Source organism: Hippoglossus stenolepis, chromosome 20 (assembly GCF_022539355.2).
Source record: "Hippoglossus stenolepis isolate QCI-W04-F060 chromosome 20, HSTE1.2, whole genome shotgun sequence".
Classification (NCBI taxonomy): domain Eukaryota; kingdom Metazoa; phylum Chordata; class Actinopteri; order Pleuronectiformes; family Pleuronectidae; genus Hippoglossus; species Hippoglossus stenolepis.
Genome location: NC_061502.1, coordinates 6410998 through 6437362, shown reverse-complemented (window position 1 = coordinate 6437362; position 26365 = coordinate 6410998). Strand labels below are relative to the sequence as shown.

Sequence of the window (26365 nt, the reverse complement as noted above, 5' to 3'; positions counted from 1 at the left end):
TTCCTTTAAATGAAATAACTGTGGTACCTTCATGGCGTGCACCACAGCCTCTGGCTTCTGGACACAGGACAAGTAGCCTGTGGCAGGGGAGGACTCGCTGGTCGGGAGACGACCCGTTCCCTGAGAAGAGATAAAGAAAGAATATTATTTATTTTGTGCTAGATGGTGCACGGATTGAGAGAGGATGTGACCTGCGACAAAGGTTAAGAGCCACGTCTGAACCCACAACATCTGGAGGACATGCTCTGCGGACTGTCACATCTGCTGTCACACACGGTTTACCCCCAACCCCCCCCCCCGGCGTCACATGAGCACCGACTCTCAGCGAGCTCTTCGTTTGACCCACGTCCGAGAAACTTTGCTCGGTTATGAAAACCTAAATAAATAAAACAACACTCTCTCCATATCAGCGTGTGTTTGATTTATCAGGAGAGATTTCTTACTCTGTCGTGCTGAAAATACCATCCCCTTCATCCCGGCTCAGATCACCTCTCGCCTGCTTGTGTTTTCCTCCCCCCCCTCCCTATTTTTTGCATCCACCATGTTTTCAGCAGCCAGCCAGGTCTGCTACCTGCACACTGTGATTTAACCTGGTTTGATGGGAGCGGCCGGCCAGAAAGAGAAGCAGGGGAGTCGTGCTTGACTCATCCCACCCCCTGGTTAGTTCCAGACAGTGGCTCAGTGTTCGAGAGGGACACAGAGATCTCTGGGACACACAAAGGCAACATTCACAGCAACCTGGCATCGGGGCCGTAGCCTGATTAGACACAGCTCCGTGACTCTGTTAGCCAGGGTTCACTTCTCCACTCACTACCAATGCATTCGCCACCCCCCCTCTTTGGGTGCCAGAGTGAGGCCACAAAATCCAACAGAAACAGATAAAATAATAATAACTGTTGCTGAGGCCAAGAGGGATGGTGTGTGGAAACTGTCCGTTCACATCACATCAGCCGCATGAGAATGTTGATGTTTCACTGGTCCTGAGGGAGATGACCTGACACATGCTCACCTGACAACCACAGAAAACCACTGTTTGTCTTGCATGTGCCTTTATAATCAGCATTTATTTATTCCTGAGATGGGAATTATTATATTCTTGACAGAGGGAAAAGGGCACATGGGTTTTTATTCCATGGGTTTTCAAGAGCATCGATATAAGAAAACTGGTGAATATAATGAAAAGGTTCATGTGAATTGGGGTTGTTAAGTGCAAAAAAAATAAATCTGTTTAGCAACACACAAAAGATTCAACATGCAAAAACAAGTTTTCAAAACACTCCCTACTAACAGCCAGGGCAGAGCGTGTATTCTTTTTTTGAGGTGGCTGTGACTCAGGAGGTAGAGCAGGTTGTTCACTACCCAGAAGGTGCGTGGTCCATTCCCAGGCTCCTCCGTTCTGCATACCCAAATGTCCTTGGGGCAAGACACTGAACCATTGCCCCTGAAGTTTGATGGATGATAGAGAAAGTGCTGCACATGCAGTAGATGCACTGTATGAACTGTTATAGTTTTATTTTATTTTTTTAAAGGAAATGAAGCCAAACTTGATTTTTTTGTGCACAAATACACTTTGTGGCATATGGAAGAAAAAAAGGTGTGGACTGACATGAAATTAGTTGCAATGCATAGTAAGTGTCAATAAGTATTTTTCATGCCATTCATTATCTATTTGTATTCATTCTGTTAATATTACCTCTTCATTTTTTTTCATTTATTACTGACCTGTTTGGGAGTTCTTCTTCCTCATAGGTTTTTTGTGAGCTTTAAAATAAAAATACTCTATGTGCAATTTCAGTAGCAGTCAAAAAGCTCTTAACAGATGGAATCTCATTTTTAAACCATGTTGAAATGAATGGATAACAATAGCTGACTAAACCATTTCAAATCACAGGTAAATCATTATAAATAAATAATGACCCGAGTAATGTCTAGGGTTGTAGCTTCGTATGACAGCACCTCATTATTCAAGGGCTTCATCAAACACAAATGATTTACAGAATAAATCCCCTTGTTAAACACATCCCCCACTGTGTGTATATCTTCTTGTTAAAAGGTCAAAACGACAAGTTCTTACATCCGCCTCTCTTCTGTGGGTTAAAGCTGTAAAGTGAACTATGAGGACACTTCCAGTATCACTGTGTTGAACTTTTCTGTTTACTCTACGCTGCAGCTATACGCAGTAAAGAAAAGGATTTGGACAGCAGCGCGGAGGCAGCTCAGGGCAATGTTTACTGTTCATATGGACGTACAGTTGGTTACGGCTCGCCTGCATAAACACGCCTGATTCAGGGTGAGGGCGGGGGGGGGAGCGCACGCTGTCAGAATCAATGGGTTGCAGTTTGAGCACACAGAATCTGGATGCTTTTTTTTTTTTCATCCTTTTCATCTTTCTCGCTTGTTTTCTATCCGACACTATCACGCACGCCCGCCCCTCTGACCTGAAACTGGGCCTGACTGAGAGACACAGGACTAAATATAAAGGATGAGCTGATAGATCAGGATGGGTTCAAACAACAAGACTCCAGTTCACTGAAGTTCGGCTGCTGTAGCTGCCACATCGCTCATCTTTCTCGCCCTCTTTCATTGTCACCATCCAAGGACTTTGTTGAACTTGAGCCACTTAACACTTCACAGAGTTGTCACGACAACAAAGCCATTGGAAGGAGAAGACGTGAATCATGCTGACGTGAATCATGCTGCACACAACTGATTTGCCAGGATTGTATCATAAGCCTGCGGAAGACTCCGGGAGTGTCTGGTGTTTGTGCAGATTAAACAAATGATAAACTGATTTATTAGAATAAAATATAATAATTATTATCATCATCATTACTACTACTGTTACCTGGTGCTAACAGCCATTCTGACAGATCTTAAACATGATGGTTACACAACTGTTCCTGGTCTCTCGCTCTTCTGTCTCCTTTCTCCCCCCTTCTCTCTTATCTCCCCTCTTTTCCATCCACCTCTTTTCTCTCAATTTCTTTCTCTGTTCACTCAAAACAGTCAAGGCCGATTGAGGTTTGGTTTCTTCCAGTTAAATGGGAGTATATAATATAATATAATATGATATGATATAATATGATATAATATGATATGATATAATATAATATAATATAATATTGTAACATAAAAAAGGCTCCACCCTAATATTGACAATTAGGGGAAATATTTTTGCTAAAACTGACATTTTCTGTGCAGGGAGCATGAGCACTCTCTCCCAGAAATTCTGGGAAATTTACTTATTTTTTAGGTATAACTTCCACTACCAATTCATTTTAAAAAATTTTATATTTCAATAACAACAAATGCAACACAGAGAAATATGGAGAAACCTATGGGTTCCCAACCTGACGGCGTCAAGGTATTATTTTCTGGTATTAATAACAATTAATCCAAAAGAAGGATATTTATGTTAATAAACATTAAATCATGAAAACACAACATAAACTTGAAGAAGGACATACAGGACTAAAAGATTTAAAGGAATTAGATATGTCTATATTTTCAGTATATTTGGGTAATTTCCAATAAATAGGAAATGGTTTGGAAGTGGTTCCTGGGTACACGGTCCCGGTGGATTAAATATGACTGACAATGTCAAAAAGATGCCAAATGTCAAGGACCCAAAATTCACAGCTCAAGTCAATATCACGACCTTGTTTTATGTGTGGAATTAAACGCTGGCAGAGACGACCATCCACATAATTGGCAGTTTATCCTTCCTCCTGCTGGGAGAGACCTTTGTCGGGTCAAGGTTCACGGACGTTATTAAGCGAGGAGGAGACGGGCGTGACCCACAAGCTTAAAAAGGTGCGAGCTGGCCTGCGCCTCACATGGGGCCTGTGATTAAAACATAATATTGATTTTTTACACGGGGAAGATTTAGTCCTGCGGGTAGCGGCGTAGCCTGACTCTGACCTTGCTTAAGCAGTCAGAAAACAATTATCCAGCCTCTCCTCCCCAGACACTGGCAGGGTCAGGGGTGGGCGGTGGATTGTCGAGAATTATTACTTTCATAGCGGGATTCGGTTCAAACCGTCTCCTGCGGGCGGGGGGGGCAACTGAAAGGCCAGGATGAGGGAGTGAGAGTGGGGAAGGCTGACTCCTGTCTCCATCTTACTCGCTCTTCTTCCCATTATCTTTTCCCAATCCATCTTATTTTCTCCTTGTCCCTCCCTCTCTTGCTTTCTTCCTGTTTGTGTTTGACATGGTGTCGTGTAGGCGAGAGCAATGTTGCATGTCTAGGTATAATTGGAGAGTTAGCAGTAAAGTGAATTAGAGCTGACTTGACTTGATTCCGCTGTGGAGGCACAAGTACAGTCCTCCCTGCAATTAAGTCTGTGTGGGCCCGTGTGCAATTAAACCCAGGCTCTATACCACATTTGTTATAAGCAGAGACATAGTGTTGATCCTTGACTTCTGGAGAGGATAGATATGAGTGGGCGCGCCCCCCCCCATGTGCGTCAATGTGAGTCCTTGTATGCGTGTACCCTGCTTGAGTGCATGTGTGAACTTGTGCGTGTGTACTGACCATGTGCATGGCGTCCTGGCGCTGGGGCAGTGAGGACAGCTGAGACTCGGAGTGGTAGAGGGTCATTCCCTTCCTCAGGACACGGAGGTCACCTGGGTTACACTGCTGGACACAAAACAAACATATCATTAAAAAACAAACTCATGGCTATACTTAAAATCTAATTACCTCCAGCAAGGGGGTCATGCTTTCACTTTGTTTATCCTTCTGTTAGTTAGTCAGCAGGATTACGCAAAAACTCCTGGACAGAAACTTGGTGGAAGGATGTGTCAGGAAAACCCCCATTACATTTTGTTTCACTTTCTCTGCAGCGTTTCCCACAGAATTAATTCAATCGATGGCAGCAGCGGGGGTTCAGGTGCACATGCATGAACGTCGCTCTATTGCGCAACAGACTCCGAGTGACAGGTACAGAGACTAACAGAGTTCTGGCTTGAGAGAGAGAGAGAGAGAGAACAGCATTGAATGCCACTTAGGGGAACGTGCACAAACGCAGCTGAGGTCGGACTGTCTGTGTGGACTTAATGCAGCGAATGGCTCTACATACAACTACACAATGAGGCAATGGAGCAAAACACCAGCTAAGAGATCGTTTGTTATTATGAGAAGTGTAAAACAGTATTTGGTTTATTGTCTAAAAAGGACATGGCAGGTTTTATATATATAGTATATACACTAATACTATAGGAAAAGCAGCACAGATGTTTGATATCTAACAAGTCAGCCAGTAACGCCTGCCAGGTTGATTTATCATAGCTCTGCACTTGACTGAAGATATTTTTTCAAAGATGAACGTGACAGAAGGTTTAGAGATAACAGCTCAATTTGAAAGGCAAACATTGAACATTAAATCATTTTGAATGCTTACATTTAAAACCACATTAAATGAAACTATAAAATCCTGTACTAAAACAAATGCATAAAAATGCTGCCAGTAAAACATTTATTGCTGCCAGTGTTTGTCTGGCTCCACTGTGCATATTAACATCCTCAGTGATGGTTCATTACAGGCTGTAGTTCCGCATCCCCCCCTCCCTCCACTACACTGGCACCTGCCTGCACTCTCATTGTCAGTCGGACGCCATCGCTCCAAGCACTTCATTTGCGGAGCTGATTTTTATTTGTTGTGGCTGTCTACATAAAAGGCCCTTCAGAGCACCGGGGCCGTATCACATTGTGCATCATCAAGGGCCATTACGCAGGGACAGTGTTCCCAAGATTTGTCCTCATTAGCAGCAAAAGACCACTGGTTCCTGGAGGCAGTAACCAGCCTCGCTTCCCTCTGCGGGCAGGCACACAGCAACACCACTGTTCCTTATGACATTTCTCATGTCACGCACTAATGTTCCCTCTGTGCGAGGAGCGGTGTGTAAACACACGTGATGCCGGGGAGCACTCGGGCTATAAATAACCCAATGAGCTGTGGGTGAGCGTCTATGAGTGCGTGGACATTGTGCTGTCTGCCGCTGTATTCCCTCGGTGCCACATACACTCAGGTGCACGCTCACACATACGTTTTGCTCATAATCGGCATTCACCTCGTCTTCTCTGCCCTTCCATGTCCCCGTCCTCTCTGCTCTTCCAGCTCAGTATCCTCTCAGTGTTACCCTAACCTTTCCCAATCCTTCCCTTGGCACTTCTTCATCTACCCTCTGGGTTTTCACATTCATGCTCTCAATTCTGGGCCTTTTCTAGCATCTTTTTGCCATTTCTGGCTCTCGGCTTTGTGTCTTGGGTAGGTTATTTCTAGCACATACCTCTGCCAAGGCCCAACAGTCCCCTTATGAGACCACATTTAAATCTACTAGATCCAGATTTTTATTTGGATTTGCACAAAATTTCTCAGTCCACTGATTTTCATTCAGATCCATGAATTATGAAAACATAACCTCCTTGACGTGTGTAGGAAGAAGACCTGCTTTGATCAGAAGGAGTTTTCTGACTAATGAATATTTCTTGCGAAGTCTAGTTTTACAAACAAACCAACATGTCTCCAACTTTCCTTCCTTCCCTGAATTGACCTTGGCCACTGAGACCAACAAAGCTATCTGTTTGCCAGACAGCTGGAAACATGCATCTTCTCGGTTAAAGCTCGGGCCCCTCCGTCTATCCATCCATCACAGTGGTCTTGGAGCTGACAGGGAGAGGCTGTGGATGACATGCATCATTTCCTACTTGAGTTATGAGGGGCAGCAGTGATGCCACCTAGGCAAAATTCTGTACAGTTTAATTTGAGTAACTCCCGCTAGACACTGGGTACTTCGCTGGCTACTCCACTGGGTAGTCTGAAATGATTTATTTTCCTTCTCAAAATTAAGCTCTATATGATAATACAAGAATAATTCTTTCTGTACTACTGCACTTTCTTATGTGAATAATATTTTGTGCATGAGACATGCGTCTTAAACTTCTGTGCTAATTACACACTAATGAAAACATATAAACATATATATTGGAGTCAGTCTCAGCTGTCAATTATGACGTTTCAGCCATTTCTATAGCATTAAATAACTAATTAAAACCAACTTACCAGAAAAAAATAGCACTGAACATAAGTCAGTGTAAACAACTACCTACAATGACAGAAACAATATGTGAGAACAATGTATATGACATGTACTTTGACCTTTTAGATTGATTGGTCCTTGTCCTATCAGCAGGATTTATAACTTATATTGCAGCCAGCCACCAGGTGAGGCTTTGGCTTTACTTTTGGGGAGTGGTCATGTCCTTCATCTGAACAAAGACTGGGGTTCTTCTTCCCATGTCTGTGAGGGTTTTCTCTCAGTACTCCAGCTTCCTCCCGCGGTCTAAAGACACGCAGCTCATATTAACTGGAGACACTAAATTGCCCATAGGTGTGAATGGTTGTCTCTATGTGTCAGCTCCTTCCCCACTTTCACCCTCCAAAGATAAGCTGATGGATGGATGGATGGACGCACAGATGGACGCACAGACGGGCGCACAGACGGACGCACAGACGGATGGACAGATGGCTGGATGGATGGTAATGCATCCTCCTAAATGCTACACAACTTTAAAAGCCCACTGTTTCAAAGACTCTTAATAATTCAGAGTGGTTGGTTTTCTCCCGCTGACATAGCAACAGTTAGCAAACCATGTTCCACTCCATGTTTATTAAGCTGATCCCAGTCAATAAATCAGTCAATGAATAAAGCATAATTCATTAACCCCTGTCATCATTCAGGTCCACTGATTCCCACTGCGGTCCACTCTCCACAAGATGACTTCAATTACCCTGCAGTTAGTGGACTGGAGTATCATCTGAATCTGACCTATAAATCATTTAATTCTCAGACTCATGGTGCAGAGCACTTAGTTGCTCAGGGTAGAGTGGCAGTGAGCTTGTGGGGAAAACCAGAGTGCCTCACACTTCAGTGACTTAACAGAGACAAGTAACGGTTAAAGGACATGGGGGATCTGAGTGGGAGAAAAGTTCGAAAGAATCTCGTACATGTACGTGATCAAGCATGCTTGTGGTCCTGCACAGGCAAACACACACACACACACACCCTGTTTCCTTCCGTGATTACACCTGTGCTGTGCAGGACTTTGTTCCTTTCTGCCGTGGGACCATGTTATTAACTCTCTCTCTCTCTCTTTCTCTCGTCCTTTCTGTACAGTAAAATCCTTCAGCCTGTTTGGAGGGGCAACATTCCTGCGATAAGAGGCCATTGTTTCCTTCAGGCTTAACACAAGTTTCAATGGACCCGTTTCGTAACACAGGAAGTTAGGCAATATGTCCACTGAGGCAACTAATCCATTGTAACAACCCCACCTGAGAGCATTCACACACACACACACACATCAGTATAACTGTTGCATAAGAGTCAGGTTAAAAAGTAAACCGGAGAAATGTCGTTATTTGCTGGAGCAAAAGAAATCAAAGTTTATTAGAGACACAGCCATTGAGATGTTTCATAACTTCAGACAGACGTTTCATCATTCCTCACTCGCGTACCAGTTGTCGGCCATGCATTATGGATGCCTGGTTCTACCTGAGTTGCCTTTGCAGCTTAAATTATTCAGCCCAGCAGACGCCCCGACAAGCCAGGACAAGCGTTTGTCATTTATGCACCGGAGCACGATGTAGCATTCGTTCACCTGTGGTGCCTCGTACCAGACACCGACTGAGCGGCGCAGACCGGCTCCAAGCGCAGAGAAAGGCTTTCTTGCCAAGGTACAGGGCCACCTCATTAGCACAGCATGCTAGCAGAGCCCACAGGGACCAAAGAACAGGAGTGGACACTGAGGCAGGACCTTTACATGCAGACTAACTCCTTTGTGAAATGTGCACTGTGTCAGAGCTGATTCAGGTCTGTGGTGATGTTTGAAGCTACTTTGAAGGTTGTTGTATTGGACTGTATTATTACGGATAAAATACTAAATCTAACACAACATGTATGAATATAGCATTAAAGATAGAGTATTCAGACTCTATCACACCGCTCTTTTACTGGGAGATATTTATTTTCTTTTTGTTTTTTAAATGTTTGCATCTGTTGGTTGTTAGATGCGTAATCAACCCCCCCCCACTCGCTTGCGGTGAATCCGGCAGGGGATCTCCTGCTGTGTTCTCAGATCGGATTCTTCTGAATTTCTACAGACTATATAGGAGGCCAGGCGTAGACTAGCAGTTTTTATGCAAAGCTAATCTAACCGGCTGTTGGCTGTGGTGTCATATTCATTGAATATTATATGTGGGAGTGGATTTAATCTTCTTATCTAACTCCCAGCAAGAGTAAATAAGTTAATTTCGGTCCTTATGAACATTATCAGAGAGCTGATTCAGCCGCTCTCTGAATTGCAGCATAAAGTGAACATGTTCATTATTATATATGTCCCCCCTCTGTATAAAAAAGCCCCAATCTCAAAGCTGCAAAAAAGTCCCACCACCAAACAAATAAAAGGGGGAAAAAATGCTCAGCTGGTTGACAAACAGAGAAGCCAACGAACGGTGGCGTTTCAGAGAGTTACCTTTTTCGTCTGTATCTGTGATAAGCTATACCGGCTATAAGCCTAGAGAGAGAGAAAAACATGATGATGTACTGGTTCATTATTTGAAGGTTGTCATCGTACTTTTCTTGGGCTCAGAGATAAACATACAGTTAAAAAAAATGACAAGAAAAAGAAAAAACACAAAGACCAACAGTCGACTTTAAGAAGTAGGTTCATCATATGTGTCCCAACTGCTTTGAAACAATGCGTAGCACCTCACTGTAGCACTGAAGGGCTGTAAGGATTCCAGCCTACACTCTCAGCCTACGTATTAAATCTGCTGGGAGATAATTGGGGGAGGAGAAATCGCTTTTTTTTAAAAGAATAAAGGCTTCGAATCAAAATGCCTTTTGAACTTTGAAATCAAAACTCGACTGTCTGCAGCCTGACATGCATTCAAATAAACTGGGAGCCTAAGGATGAAGCAGAGATAACAAATGGTACATAAAAGACCACAATGTATATTCACGCTTTTATGTGAGTTTACAGTTTGTTCCTCCTACATATGACTAGTTTCCGTTATAAATCTATTTGTGCGGATGTAACACACACACACACACACACACACACACACACACACACACACACACACACACACACACACACACACACACACACACACACACACACACACACACACACACACACACACACACACACACACACACACACCTCTGCAGACTGACATGACCTCCTGGTGAACCAGACCAAATACTTCAAGCCCCCACCCTCCCCTTTCTCACACTCCCACCTCCACTCGCTCAACCCTCCATCCTCCAAATTTGAGAGAAGTCAGAGCAAGGTCAACTTTTTGAGAAATGCTTTACCCTGTCACTGTCACTTAAAGCCTCTCTCTCCCTCCCCTCCACCTCCTTTTTCCTCCTCTCATCTCTCCTCCGCTCCCACAGTTCCCCTCCGGGGGCTAACATCGCTGCTCGCTGCCGAGGCTTACTGACTCCCCATGAATTAAACATGGGTAAACATATTCTCCAACTAACAGGCAGGGTGTTGTGAGGGGGTGGCTTCAGAGGAGGCAGCAGGCAGCCACTTCATCTCAAACTGCCGCCGATCACATGCTGCTGGCCGAGTTAGAAAGTTGCACAAGAGTTCAGTGACTGGGCTAATAGCGTGACTCCTGAGTGACGCACATCTGCACGGGTATATGTGTGAACCTCACCTGTGTGAGGAGCTTATTGTTATCGTCCTCCAGGATCCGCACTTTCGTCTCCAGCTGTCTGATGTAGTTGGAGGAGGGATCTGGAGGAGAGAGGGGAGAAGAGGTGATTAGCATTTAGAAAACAGGCAGGGCAGGGCCAGTGGAGCGAACGGACCCCATAGAGCTAGAAAACATTGTTATGCACTTTGAGACTCTCCAGATGAGGTTTTGAGGTTTTGGTTCAAGTCTGAAGTTGGAATATGAGCAATATGTTGTCTTCTTATTAACATGAGCTTTTATTTTGAAACTCCCTCGACTTAAAATAATTATTTTGCAACCCAAAAAAAGCGCACACACACACACAATTCAAACTGTTTACTATGAATGAACATACTTGCCCACATGATTTCAAATAGCCTCAGCATCCGCATGAGAAATAAATGAATAAATCAACTTAAGTATTTTAGTAGTACGCAAATAACTTTTACTTTCATAATCAAATAATGTGTACGTTGTTTTACAATGAGGCAACTATATTAGTCCAAAAACGTTTAAGGTAACAGGAAACAAGAATTTAGAGAACGCTAATGCTTAACACAATAACTGTATATAAAGACACATCTCCACTTCCTCCTTCTGTATAAAAAATAAGCCAAAATAACTTAGATGCGAGTGCTGCCATCTTGGTGACGTCAAGCAGAGTGGAGCTGTGTCACCCTAATGTCAAGGGTCAAGCGCTGAGCATTCCCACCCAGATTAGCAGTGCTTGACCTAACTTTTGACCCCACGCTCGACTGTGGTCTCCCAGTTGGTTCCACACCTTCTCTGTGCCTCTCGTTCATTCAGTGTGAAACATCTGACATCACTGTGTTTTTTTTTTTAATATGTCGCAAAACTGTATCTTTCTGTAGACACCTGACAAACCGTGGCCTAATTTCACCACAGAAACACACGAGCATAGCTGATGCGGATACCGCAGCACTGTGCGTTAACACGACTCGGAGAGTTCAAACCAGGGACAGCGACTGTGTGAAGAGTGGAGGTGCAGTTTGACTTTAGTAGGTGCCACACAGCTTGTTATCTGAAAAGCCATGTTTAATTTACAGTGAGATCAAAGCCGAGCTGTGCGCAGGAAGTGCACGTCAGCAGCAGCGAGTGAGGAACAACAACACTGTGCACACAGATGGATTTTGTTTTGTTTTCTAAGATGAAGTACAGAGAGACTGAGAGAGGAGACGGAGGAGATGTAACAAAGCCGATGGGGAGGTTGCTGATGAAAATGACGGGTTGAGTAAGATGCCGATGAGAAGCCGGGGCTGTAGGGTATTACACAGACACACCCACACACCCACACACCCACACCCACACTAAATCACAACTTGTTGCAGTGACGCAAGTCAGTGACCTTGGTTTTACCCGACCAAGTTTTTTCTAACCTAGCTGATGAGGTCTGTGCGACCAGGGGGCACTCTTCTGCAGAAACAACTATCACACACACTCAACAACAGCCTGGATTGTGTAGATTTACAATGACACACTCTTGGTCACAAATAAAAGATACAACATGTTTTACGAGTTTCAAACGCAGTGAGGAAACTGGTCTCAGACTTTTTACACCCCACAGTAGATGCATGTTGAAGTGTGTGTTTACATGGACTTGTGTGTTTACGAAGCTACTTTAGTTTATGCAGTAAATGCAGTTGTATTCAGTAACCTTATTCCTAAACAAATTGAATATAACCCAGTTTTCATAGACTGAGTAAATAAAAAGAGATGCTGGTTAAGTGCATATAAATGTAAGATTTTAATAGGCATCAAGTCCATCCTCCAAAATAACAGATCTGATTATTAAAATGATATGTTAATATATGATGTCCTCTCAAAATCAGTGGGTTTTCATTACTAAATAGCAGATTATTTGTGAAATTCTGACACGTACACTGTGTGTTGTCTCAGTACACAGCCTGTCCTCCCACTCCACAACCAGTCCAGAAGCAACTTCGACACTTGAAAGATGCCAGCTAAATAAGTAAAATATTATGGTAATGAGTGAGGAGAAATCCGATCACCGACTACCTGAATGTAAACAAAACTTCTACAGATTTCCAGGCTGGCTTCCATAATTCCGGTTTGTGATGGTGCTAGAATTCTGTATCTGAAAGCAGACACAAAGAGCGACCCCAGCAGGACCTGCAGGCCTGTTTATGTCCAGCCCTTTGACTCTTAGGCGAGCCGGTGCAGACAGTGCTGTCAGGTTGCTGGTTATCCCGACGGGTGGACGGAGGCTGCAGTGACCAGAGCTGCTAATCCTCTCTTCCTGCCCTGTGACACTCTAATCTGGATTCATCTGCTGCCCTGACCTGCGGCCAAGATCTCAAGCCGATTAGGTCGACGGTTCCTCAGCCTTCAGTCAACACCGGCACACTCAAACAACAAAGGGAGAAGCCTCGGAAAGAGAGAAGGAGAGGGAGGACGGAAAATAAAAAATGCTGATCGCTTTGGTGTGTATGTTAAGATTACTAACAGATGGAGATCTTTCTGTCAGGAATCCAATAAACTCAAAAGTCATCCGAGTCTGTCAGGCTCATTTTATTTTTTATCTCCTAAATGAATTAAACAAAAATGAATTTAAGCACTCAAATGTAAATATTGATATATAGCTCAGACATATAGCAAGCTAGAATTAGACTGAAGTGAGGAATCCCGCTGCTATAAGCGATGTGTCCGCGTCTTCACATATCACACAGAGATCCATCCCTCCCTTCCACTGCCAATCTATAAGCCTTTGATGTGTTATAGGGGGTTATGTTAAATCTCGGAGCCCATCACGTCAGCATCACACATGGCATTATTAAGTAGTGATGCTTAAATATGTGTAGATCTGCCGTGGGAACATTCGCAGGAACACACGGCATGCACGGAATGCCTCAACACCTCCTACACACACACATACACACATGCACAGAGCCGCGGGGATCTGCAGGGGTGAAGCCAGCCTGTCACCCTCTCTTTAACAACCGACTCCAGAGAGTCATCCCGGTGGGAGAGGGGGTCAGGTTATTGAACCACACTACTGCTACATTTTCTTTTTTTATTATACCCAACCACCCCTCAGGCTTCACATCCTCTCCTCACCGCTCCCTCATGAAGCTGGAGGAAAAGCCAGCAGATCATACAGGGATAGTATATATTTTTTTATATACACACAACGAACAGTTACTGAGGGAGAGATTCTATTATTACTAATGCATAATCTGAATGCAATCTTAAGGTCTTACAATGGGCAGTGAGGAAGTAGGCGAGTAAGAAATACCCAACTAAGCAATTTAAGAATATGTAGATGCATACATTTGGTGAGAGAGGCATTGAGAGAGAAGTAAGAAGAGAGAGGGGGAAACCTCTCAAGTACAAGGGAGCTATTTTTATCTTCTTAAGTGTTGTTTACCCAAATGAATTGAGCTGATGTATGTGCATGTGCGAGGTTGTGTGTGTGTGTGTGTGTGTGTGTGTGTGTGTGTGTGTGTGTGTGTGTGTGTGTGTGTGTGTGTGTGTGTGTGTGTGTGTGTGTGTGTGTGTACAGAACAAAAGGTGACGCAGACAGTGGCGCGAGTCCGTCCCCCTCGCCATGCGTCACTTTACATCACGTCAGGGCCACTGTGACCCACTTCTAGTGGCCACTCCTTCCTTAACTCTGCCCCGCTCCCTTCCCTCCTTTCAATTCCATCCCTCCACTCTTAACTGCTCCTTCCATTGTCTTTTCTTTTCTACCCTCAAAACAAGTGCAAGCTTTCGAGACACTGACCCATTAGTGAACTTTGCTGGTGGGTGACGTTGTCATCTGTGTTTCTATGTTAAACAGAAGCTCCCAAAAAGTTGTGTGTGATCATTCACAGGTCACGACCTCCACTGGCCCTCCTTTGTTTTCTACTGTGCTCCAAACCTCCTTCAACCATCTGTCCATCATCACAGCCTCTTCTGCACAATGCAACACGCACCCTGCACCGCATTAACCGGGTTGTTTTTCTAAGATACAACCACAAGGAGTGAGGCACAATTCTCCATCCAAAATGCGAATGAAAACCACTGCAGTATTAAAACAGTGTGAGAGGGTTGACATGTTGGAGGAAAACAGAAACCACGGTGTGTTTAAAGACCTGCTGCATGAGCAGGAAAGTTCATTTTTTTAATCTTGGAAAACAGTCCGTAGTCAAGGTCCACGTACGACTCGGCTGACCTAAATACTTCAAAGCTGCAAAGCTTTGACCACTGCTGTGGTAATCAACATGCAGTATTTGAAACACTGTATTTTGTCTTTGTTTATAGCCCATGAAATAAGTAATAGCAATTCAATATTATTCATTATGCAACAACATTAATTAGTATAAGGTTTTCAGACAACAATATTTTTCATCTTAGCACTGACACTCAGCTTGTGGCTGAGAGAAGCAGATTGGGGAAATCATTGAGAGAGATTCTTGGTTTTGGTCAGTCGAGGGGATTCGTTGACAATAAAGGAAATCCAAAATGCTGCCAGCCTTAGAATTTAAATATGAAAAAACTAGAATGACTCCCAATGGTCCCCTTAAATTCAATGAAGCAGCACCAAATGGCCAAAACTTATAGATGTCACTCCCATAAATGTGCCTGTTTTTTCTTTCGTTAAGATCCATGAATTATTCCCGGGAAATGAGGGAAAATATTTCCTTGATCCGCCCCATGATCTGGGTCTTCTCCAAAATTAAAAGGGTTCTTCCATGACCCATACTGCACCCTTTCACCAAGTTTCAAACAAAGTATATATTTTGAAGTATATGCGATTAGGTGTGATTCCTTATAATATACTTTTACATTTAAACTCTTTTGAGGTGCGAGCAATACAATTCTCCTCCTTACATTTCTAGTTCCTCCATCCCTACATCTGTTCTCTTTGTCACGCCCTTCCTATACATGTCTCAATTCCCAGTATGGAGCAGAGGGTGGGAGCGGGTTTATTGGAGGTCAGAGCAGGCCACTCTTTACGGAGCACAGACAGGCAGAAGGGTGTTGCAAGAATTAGCCTAGTTAGCTATTAGACCATGCAATATATACACTTGTTATTTAGCTGGTATCGGCAGGAATGTATATTACAGCAAAAACCAGCCTCCGCACTGTTGACTCTAAGGTCTTTCATACATCAAAAAGCTTTGGTAAAATAGTATAGTTAAAAAGGACTCGGCTTTGGAATCCCCTCATGTTTTCGAGTCGGATCCCTCGGCTGTTTAGAAGCCTGCAGTGCACAGAATCACTCTGCTTTTATTATTCCTGGCTCGGCTCCGGCTTTCATCTCCCATTCACAGCTGTATCGCAGTGTTTTAGCACAGAGACATGGATATTCTCTCAGCGATGAGTGTGTAATGTGTGTGCCGAGTATGAGCGAGCGCTTATGTGCAGCATTTGTACAATAGGGAGTGCCTGTGGGTTGCATGGGTGTCTACGCTGAGTGTGTGTGCATGTGGGAGGGAGGGAGAGCAAGTGTTTGTACAAAAGAGGGGATTTTGTGTGTGTGTGGGTATGCGTGTGTGTTAGTATGTGTGTTTAAGGCAGGAGGCTGGGTCAATTACCTCAAGATGTTGAAGAAAGAGCAGAAACCCTCTACACAGTCTCCCTCTCGTTTCTCTGCACCAACACCCAAATAAAAGTACAGCAGAATTCCATGAAACCGGACCCCAGCGGCTACAGAACATCCAATTTATCAAACAATAACATCCCCATTAACGGGCAACTTTCAAAACTACAGAGAGGACATATTGAATCCATACGGGGCGATCTGAATGGGGCCCAGCTTTGAAAACAGAAAAAAAAAAAGAGGGAAAAAGACATAATGGAAGGAGAGAGGCCCCACTGCCTCTAAAGTCAGATCTTACAGACTTCGTTCAGACCTGGTTTTAACACGCGTCCCTGAGTGATCCGATCCCAAGTGGTCAGGTGTGAACGTATACCCCAAGATGCATTGGACATCTGATGATTCAGACCACATTGGGAGTTGGTCTGAGACATTCTTTTAGCTGCGTGAAAGAATGCAGTCAAATTTGTGTTCAACTTCGGGGTCCATGAGCACGGGTGGATGACGAAATGTAGCGGAGCCCAGCTGCCCGTCGGACGCAGAAACTATGAATTCACCTTTAGATACCAGGTTTCCCTCTTTCTTCAGCCTCAAGAACATCACTCCAATGCTTGATGGTACTACCATGCCTGGTTATACTTGGTAAGATCTGACTGACTGATCGCCATTCAGGGGAGAGACGTTTAGCAAAGTACAATTAACAAACTCATTATTTGAACAACTGTTTCAGCTCTCTGTTTCCATATTTGCACAGCGCACACACTCCAAAGAGGAATGCCATATGGATATTTGTATGCACTCTAATGTATGTGTGTGATTGCGTGCATGTGCGGGGCAAGTGTGTGCATGCTTCCTTTGCCTGGTTGCCCAGCGCTCAGTTGAAGCCAGGGCAAACTGACCACAGGAACAGAGAGGAACAAGTTAAGTGGGCACCCAGGCTGCATTAATGAGGGGGGTGGCAGAACCTGGCAACCCAAGCATGTAAACCACAGGCCCATGGGAGGGCTTCAAAGGCTCGACTGGTGCATCAGCTGGCAGGGAGCTAACCCCATCTGACAAGACATGGCACTCGTTCTAAGGGAGAGAGAGAGTGCCTCACCACCCCACACACACTCTGTCGTATGTACCCATGTATGTGGGTGTGGGTGTGGTGTGTTCTGCAGAAAGCAAGACATGTTTTTTCATGAGCATGTGAATGTTTCCGATGTGCGTGTGTGTGCATCTGTGTGTGTTAAACAGCACTGCGTGGCTTCATGCTTGAAGGGAGACGACCCATGCTGAGTGACTCATGTGATAGTTTAAGTGTCAAAATGGATTGGGATTCAAAAGGGCGGCCTAACCCTAAAGTTGCCAGGTGAAAACAGGTTTTTAATCATTTCCCGCACGTCATAATATTTATAATAATAAGTTATTTGTATTGCACTTTTCATAGAAATGCAAAATGCTTTACAACAAAGAAATCACATGCACTATGGGCTGCACATACAAATTGACGAAACATATTAAAAACATAAATGTAACATTAGATAGAAAATGACAGTTGAAACAACTTGTGGAAAGAAATGGTATAGCAGCATTAGACAGCTACCTATACTTAGATTTTTCTTTAAATCAGTTTGTAATATTAAATTTTGAGGAAAGTTTTACAGTATTAAAAACTGGTTACCGTCCAATTCATCTGCTAATTAGCTTTGGAGCGACTTTGGACCACACAGAGTTACTGCAGTACAAGTTGTGTTTTAACACTTTAAGAGTATTACTTGAACTATTGTCTTCTTCTTCTTCTTCTTCTTCTTCTTCTTCTTTTTGGCTAAGAGCATTGTGTTTACTTCGATACCTTCATTGTCAAGTTAAGTCAAGACAAAAACTTCTTTTCAATCCTTGGGTATTTCTTTTCTTTACATATCTTGCATCAAACACATGTTATAGATAGTATGGCATAGAACCTGCAAACAACATGTCTTCTGATTTACTCTGAGGAAGAGCTGAAAAAACAAACAAACTGTGGATTGACTGATTGTTTAAACGAGAAATATGATAAATTTGAACATTTCAAAATGTGTTCTGGGAAATATTTGTGTAATTTTAGAAAATTACTTTTTTAGTAGATTAGGTATTTTTGGCACAACTTCACCTAATTGTTCATAGAGGAGGGACATATAGTTAAGTACAACTACTTTCTCATAAGTTATAAGCTATATTATTAATGGAAAGATAAACTGCAAATAAATCAATAATGAAAACAACCGTTATCTAAAGCCAAAGTCAGAGTGTAAAAACTTGCACCTGATAACAGACTTTTTATCAGTCTGAGACTACTGCATGGTAATTCAACTTTGTATTTATTCTTCGATCAAATGGTTTGTAAAGTTCCTACGCTCCTCAAAAGGTTCTTGCTCCCCTGTGAAAGTTGCAGCAGTAGAAAAGTCCTTTAACTGAGCTTCCTGGACCAGACCGCAAAAAGAGCTTAGATAGGACGTAGAACAGATATGTCAAAGTATGGATCCTTTGGTTATGTTGTATTCTACCAATTTAGGAATCAATTTGGTGAGGAGCGTTCAGTGTAAACATGTTATCAGTCCTCACTCATTTCCTGCTTCTGGCATCCATTTCCTCATTTCCTCTCATACTTTCCAACATAAATCAATCTGACAGTCTGGATAAAACAGAGAAACCTTATTGACTTTAACTCCACACAAATAACCACATCATGTTGTGTATAATTTTACACACTGTCATTTGAAGTTGTGCGGAGGTCAGTTGGGTCTCTTTAATGTAACAAGTGTTGGTAATGTGTATTGAGTGGAAATTGAAGACCTCTATAAATCTCCTCTGTCTAGGTATTGATCGGTCTGTCAACATCCTTAGTGGGGGAGAGAAAGAATTATTTATAGTCGTTCCAGCAGACTAACAAAGACGTGTGTCTTGTTGCTATAACACATCCCGTCCGACATCGTGATGCGCTCCTCCCCTGTCTCCTCCGATCGCCGTCACCACCCTAGCAGGGTCTCGTGAACGCCTTCACAAGCCTGAAGCTGTGCATGGCTGGATGAAGACGTGTCTACACAGGAGCAAATGTGATTGATCTATAAATAAAAAGTCCTTGACGTAAATGCGAACCTAATTTGTAAGGATTAATTTTGATTGTGACGACAGGAAAAAATTCCAAAACAACTCCATTTCTTCTTCCGTAACAATCTAACTGCAGTGTCACGGCTTATTTGTTGACAGTGGACGATCAAGCCACTTTCAAGGCTAGTGCCCTATGACCTTAATCTTTTGATTAGGCTAGAAGAATGGCAGCCTGGCAGCCAGTTGGATTTAATCTCATAGATGTGGTCCACAGCCATAATTACGTTCCATGTGTGCATCTGTTGGCTAATTCAGTGCGCGACAAAACAGAAGAAATTAGCGACATTTGGAGATTGATTGGCCGTGTGGGCTACAGGAAGCTGTATTGCGACTCATGAGTCCATTCATGCGTGTGTGTTATGTTCCAGATGACTTTTCTTATCCATCTGTCACCTCTGGGTCAAACACGCGAACAAGGTCAGGACCCACACGAAGCATGTGGGGAGGGGTCATACCTTCCCCTACTGGGTTTCTGGGTAAATGCCAAAACTGAAAGCCATCAATTATTGAATGGATTATTTTGAAGAGTATAATCTGTTCAGTATTTTCCTAATCCAAGAAGACCTTCTATCTCACACTCCGTGACACTCTGAGCCCTTGACACTGAAGGTCAAGGGTCGGGACACTGGATTCCTCTGGATCAGTCACCCAGTTAAGATTTTCTTCTTGCATAGAACAACATGCTGGGATTACTGTGTGAATGAGTGTTTGCCCTTATTTATTTTGCCCTCTGTTTGCATGCATTTCAGTGTCATACATAGTTAGATGGGATGATTTGTTGTGGGAATCATCTGTGTTGTACTAGGAGGAGTTATGAATATTTACATGTCGCTTAAATTGACGTTTAGGAAAACCTCACTCAACAAAACTTTTAGAAAATGTCAGCAAAACAGCAGTTTAACTAAGGCCATGTGATAACAGACGCACTGTCTCGGTACGTCTGCATGTCATCAACATGATACCCCACAGTGCCCGTGGAAGGCTTTGCACAAGAGGCTTAGGAGATGGCTGACTTTACCTCGCACAACCCACCGCAGTGTGTAAACAAACACCAGAGGGCATTGTGGGTAGGGAGCATCCTCCCAGAGCCCATGGCCCTCTTTAACCTCATTCCTCTCCCCGTTACCACGGTTTCACCACCACAAACCCAATGGCAAACCCCATTTGCATAAATCTGCATACCTCCCTGTTGCTTTAAAAGCCTGTCTGACTGACTGCTGAGCTGGCAAAGGCCATGCTTATGTAAGCAGAGTAAAACAGCTAGCAGTTAGATGGTAAAGGGCGTCCCATCAATAACTATCACCCTTAAACCCCTTTATTATGTGCCTCTGAAAATCCCATCTGCCGTGTGGGTTCTGACGCAATCTTCATACATTTCAACAATCTGGAAAAATTACTTTTTCTTTCCGATGACATCACCTCATGTTTTCATTGCCGTTTACACCAATAATAGCTATGTCGGATTTCATTCAGACGTGAATCAGCTGGCAAGATTCAACTTGAGGATAGGCTCTGCTATATAATTAAAATGTTGACAAAATCTATCTTGCTCTGGTACCTAATCTGTGCTGTGGTTGATGATTATCTGAACAAAAATAATTACCTGTGACAACATGTTAAAAATCCCCTAAAAATGTGCTCTGCAAAAGAACACTTGTAAGAATAACACTCTAATACAGCTCCACAGGGTGGTTCCAGATCAGGGTGTGTGATATGACGATGTTAGATCGTGAACGATTAAAATATTAATTGCTTTTACAGACAGATCCGTGCTACAGTCCAACCTGACTCCACTCGCTCTCTTCTCTCTCTCTCTCTCCCTCTTTAATATAACATATAATAAGTGCCAGTTTGTGGGTTCATTTATACAGTTGAGGCCTGGAGACCTAGACAGTGTTGACGTAATGATGTGGCTCTAAGTCGGATCTGGCCAATGGAAAAGCAAACTGGTTCTTAAACGGTTCACAAGTTCAGCCTGCTCCGAACCAGCACTAGCACTCGGTTCACTTTAGGTGGAAAAGTAAGCTTCCTGATTCCAATTTCCTTTAATCTTAAGTAGCAAGAGTGCACTTAACCTGAGTGTTGTTTACCCATTGAAACCAATGTTCATTTAAGGATGGGATTTATGGTTAAGTCTTGTAATTGAATAAAAGCCTAAACCATGTCAGAATTCTTGTTTCTTCAAATCTAAAGTTAGTTGGGGAAATTTACTTCTGGAACCAGAGCCAAACTCAAAGTGGGCGGTCACTGTTAAACTTTATGATAATTGCCTGTGGAGCTTTTGAGTATTTTCTAACGGCACAAAGACAAAGCTCTCACAAAATAACCAGGAGAAACAAAACCCCCTCTATTAACTGGTGTCATCTGGGTTATTACCAACTATTAACCAAGCACTGGTGGATAAAAGGGATCTGTGAAGGGCCATTAGCACAGTAATTGCCACAAAGAGAAAGAGGCTTTACGTAAGAGCTGTCCAGATAGACAGTTATCTCATCGTAACCACCACTAAAATTGGATTGATGTTGGAGTGGAGTTCCATAGCCTTTGACTCAACCCGACAGCAGCATTTTGAGATGCGCTGAAGCTAAGCGAAGGCGACAGCGCTTATACTCCGCAGTTGTCAGGAAAACAGGCCATTAGAAAGGAAACAGGAGCATGAGAGCGAGACGTACAGTAGGGAGACAACAGATACTGTGCAGACAGGACAGAAACAGGCACAATAACCAAGGGAATTCTATTACATCCCATTATGAATGGTTAGCGCTGGCTCCATCCAAGTGTCTCGCTACAGAAGAAAAGCCTGGACTCATTATCTATGTCGCTGCATTCGTCCCTTCTGTGTTTTTCTGGCGCACTTTTCGACTCAAAATCCCTCCGACCTCCTGGCGAGAAGTGACCTATGTGCACAACTACGAGACATCCTCCTCTGAAGGACAGAACGGTGTGAAACGCGTTCAAACGGGGACACTGAGCTAAAAAAAAACAAAAACAGTCATCCACAGAAACTGGCTATTTTTAAACCAAGAACATGAAACCTTGTAAGAAGCAGCATCAGACAAAAAAAAATTACATTTTAATCGACCAAGTGTCTGCACACACAGTAACACATATTCAGAAACACACAAAAGCTTTCCTGTGCCATTGGTAAGACACCTCGCAGCTCAAAGACACTGTGCTTTTCTATGTGTGTGTATGTATATGTGTGTGAGTAAAAGAAAAACTCAAAGGTGCGAAAGCTGAAAGGCATTCCCAAGGTGTCTGATCTTGTCTAATTGCCTCCAGTTTAAAGGGACCTGAAGCACAGTGTACTCTCCAAAATTGACGGGTTTGTCTCTTTGCAGCTCCGCATCCTCACAAACTCTGGCTGACTTGAGCTGAAATGATAAGTTGACAACGTGACGAATTGCAGCTTTGCTCTGTCATCAGTCATTCTTACCTTTTTGGACTAAAACTTAAAGCAGGTCAGAAACATTTGCGAAAGACTATTTGTGTGCCATAATCACAGGTTGCTATGCATACAATCAGATACCACATTTTTTTCTTTTTAAAAAGGTAGCATTTGAGTAATTTACAGGAAAAACTTAGAAAAGCAGTAATTCAGGCATGTGACCCATGAAGGAGCCACATGTCAAAACAAAAACCATGACAGATTAACATATGAGGGAAATTATCAATAGCTTCAACTGACAATTAATGAGAAATTATATAATTAATGTGTTCATTTAAAACATGTTCAAATCCAAGTAAACACACATATACTTGATTTCTGAAGGGAAACAGCTCCAGTTATTTTAAATTCAGGGATTTTAGTGAAATTATAAAGTCAGTGAATGACTGACGTCTGAACACACATGTTAAACTGTGTATACCGGTGTAGTATTATTCTTCCATGTATAGCAAATACAAGAATAGAATCTATCTTCTATTTATCTACTAATTCCGAAAAACTTTGTGTCCATCTGGCGCATATCTCGAGAACTGTTCATCCCAAGGAAGTCACACATTACATTAAATATTAACAAACTTTGATTAAAACAGTTGACCAGCGCTCTGTAGCAGAGTTGCAAGTCGATCACGACAACAGCTTCAGCTTCACTGAATTCTGAATAAACAGGTGAACGGCCCTTTGTGCAGCAGCGGCGGTGCAGCTTCAGGGTTCTGTGGACTGAGACCGGCAGCAGGTATTTTACCTGCCGCGGCTGAATAACTGCAGGTCACTTTTACAGTTTCAGAAAGAAAACTGCAACAAGCATCACCACAGACCCAGCAAACAGAGAGCACGAAGTATGAACTGGGACAATGCTTAGTTTGATTGTGTGTGCGTGTGCGTGTGCGTGTGTTAGCAGCACGTCAACCAAACCCAGCTCCAATCGCACAACAGCCATTTGTCCCACCAGTAAATATCTCCAGTAATCGCAGCTAATGAATGACTTCATTAAGCAGAGCTGCCACAAACATCAACCCCATTTCCACCCAAGAGGCAATAATGACATTTACGACCAGTGTTGCAGCCTATGTTAAACAAGCTTAGGCCATTGCATTTGATTGGATGATGGAGTGCATCATAGCATTATCTATATGTCCTGTATTCCAGTGCGCAGGCAGGGTTTTAAATGTCATTTTATACTATGCTGTGGTATATCATAACAGTCCATATGCCATAACTGCCACTGCGGCACTGAAGTGTTCCATCCTTTTAATAGGACCAAGCCCCACCTCTGACTATGTAGCCATTAGGTTTATTAGTGTAGCTTGTACAGGGGCAAAGGCGCACACACACACACACACACACACACACACACACACACACACACACACACACACACACACACACACACACACACACACACACACACACACACACACACACACACACACACACACACACACACACACACACACACACACACACACACACACACCAGAGGGGGGATCACGAGAACAAATTCCATTAGCGAGTGGGACTGGGAGGTTTTATAGCCAGATGGTTAACCTGCCCTGAATCAATCTGATGAAGACCCCATCGCACATTCACATATACACACACACATATAAATACCTAATAAAACCTAATGGGAACTCATCAACCAGTAATTTTATTATACAAGACCTTCCTGACACCCCATCATCTGGTCGTCAAGTCACGCTTTCTCACTTTATGATGCATGGCTATCATTTACGCAGCAGGGTGGTTACAGAGGCAGTTTGGTTTGATACATACTCTGATGGGGCAGAGCCATAAGTCATACTCATCAATCTAACAGCCGCGGCCTTTGAAGAATTCATTTTTGGTGTCTGGGTCCCATAAATGAAATGCAAAGCAGCAGAATGTGATCCCAAACTATAAAATAAAACTGCTTCTGACTGGAAAATTATAACTGTGGCTGAAGCTGATGTGCTGCCACCGGATTCCGAAGCCACTGAACTGTGGGATGCGGTTGAATGAAATACTTAGGCTGCTGAGTAATGGTTTTAAAAGACAGGGGACATTTTATGTGATGAATCCCTCATGATCCATCTTGCTTGGGTAGTTTCACACCGATATCTTGAGAATGAATCTCACACATAGAAACCATTTGCTCTCGGGTGCCACGGTAAAAATCAAGCCCCCTTTCCACTGGTCAAAAAAAACCACCAACACCAAACAAAGTCCAAAAAAGCTAAAAAGTGCAAATGTTCTGCATTTATGTAGAGCTTTTCTAGTCTAATCGACCACTGGATGTGCTTTACACTGCAAATCACATTCACACACACATTCATAAAGGGCTTCTATATGCTACTCCTATTCTATCACAGACCATTCACACACTGTCGGTACAGCCATCAGGGGCAGTTTTCAGTATCTTGCCCAAAGACACTTCGGCATGCACCATCTGATTAGTGAACGACCATCTCTATCTTCTGACACACAGCCGTCAAATTTCTTTAAATGAGTAATACGCTTCTTTAATACACTAACAAATGTTGGATATATACAAAACACCAGCATTCAGAAGGTTAAATAAAACTCAGACAGTATTTTTCAGATGCATATTTGTTTCAAGTGAATTGCAACCAGCTGCATCAACACACAGTCTGGATCTTGTGCAAGATACCAGGTTCTAACAGGGCCATAGACATTTAATGAGGTGTGATACGGTCACAATCTAAATGTGTCAAAACCCTGAACGAATAATAATCAAAATCTATTGCTCAGTGCTCAAAAGCTATTTGGCTGTTTATTTTTGCCCAATAAAAAATGAGAAACCAGTCCTCATATGCTGTAAAGCTGTTTCACCGTCTATAAAAAGTTAACCAGTGTTGCCTGCATCACCTCCGTTACCTCAGTCACCTTTACAAACTGAGGAAAAGGCTCCAGGGATGCGTCAACGACAAAAGCTGAACTAGCTTCACCTTGCACGGCACAGACGCTGCTCGGCCTCATATGTCTGTGGCAGCTGTCCACTGAGACAGTGACCAGGTGGTCCCTCTGACTCACTGCATCTTACTAACAGAGGGAGGTCAAAGCAGATCACTGGCAGAAACTGGCAGAAGAGACAGTGAGATGAGGACAAGGACGGCCATGTTCTGTCTTAGCTGATTTTAAACAAGTCAAATATAGCTTAAGAAAATTGATTTTGAGTAAGGCTAAATGAGCGCTAACTCGCTCTGAACAAGCCTTTATCCGTTTTATGCCTTTTTTATATATGGAGGGTTATCAAACCTCTAATCATCTTACTGTAAAAGCTCCAGATTAGGAAACAGGAACATATGCTAGCTTTGGCCAGGACAAACATTCTGCTGCTTCTCTCTCGGTTTGAAAATTGCAATGAATCCAGTGTTTTCGGCTGGTGGAGACCCTGTGGAATTAGTTCACATTTCACCCAATGAGTTTTGGGATATGTTTCCCACAACCATGCACAGGATAAAATTAGACATAGAA

At 43.1% G+C, this 26365-nt stretch overlaps 1 protein-coding gene across 2 annotated transcripts in view; it reads right to left on the bottom strand.

The window, feature by feature from the left end:
• Positions 1–26365, bottom strand: part of ccdc85cb (coiled-coil domain containing 85C, b) — a 47043-nt gene that overhangs the window by 3741 nt on the left and 16937 nt on the right. The window contains exons 2-4 of one of the 2 annotated variants that reach the window (XM_035143911.2): positions 10731–10810; positions 4535–4639; positions 28–120 (exon numbers count right to left, since the gene is read on the bottom strand). In XM_035143911.2, the coding sequence (XP_034999802.1) occupies positions 28–120; positions 4535–4639; positions 10731–10810 (278 nt within the window). The remainder of the gene's footprint in view (positions 1–27; positions 121–4534; positions 4640–10730; positions 10811–26365) is intronic. The other variant, XM_035143912.2, reaches the window with a different exon arrangement.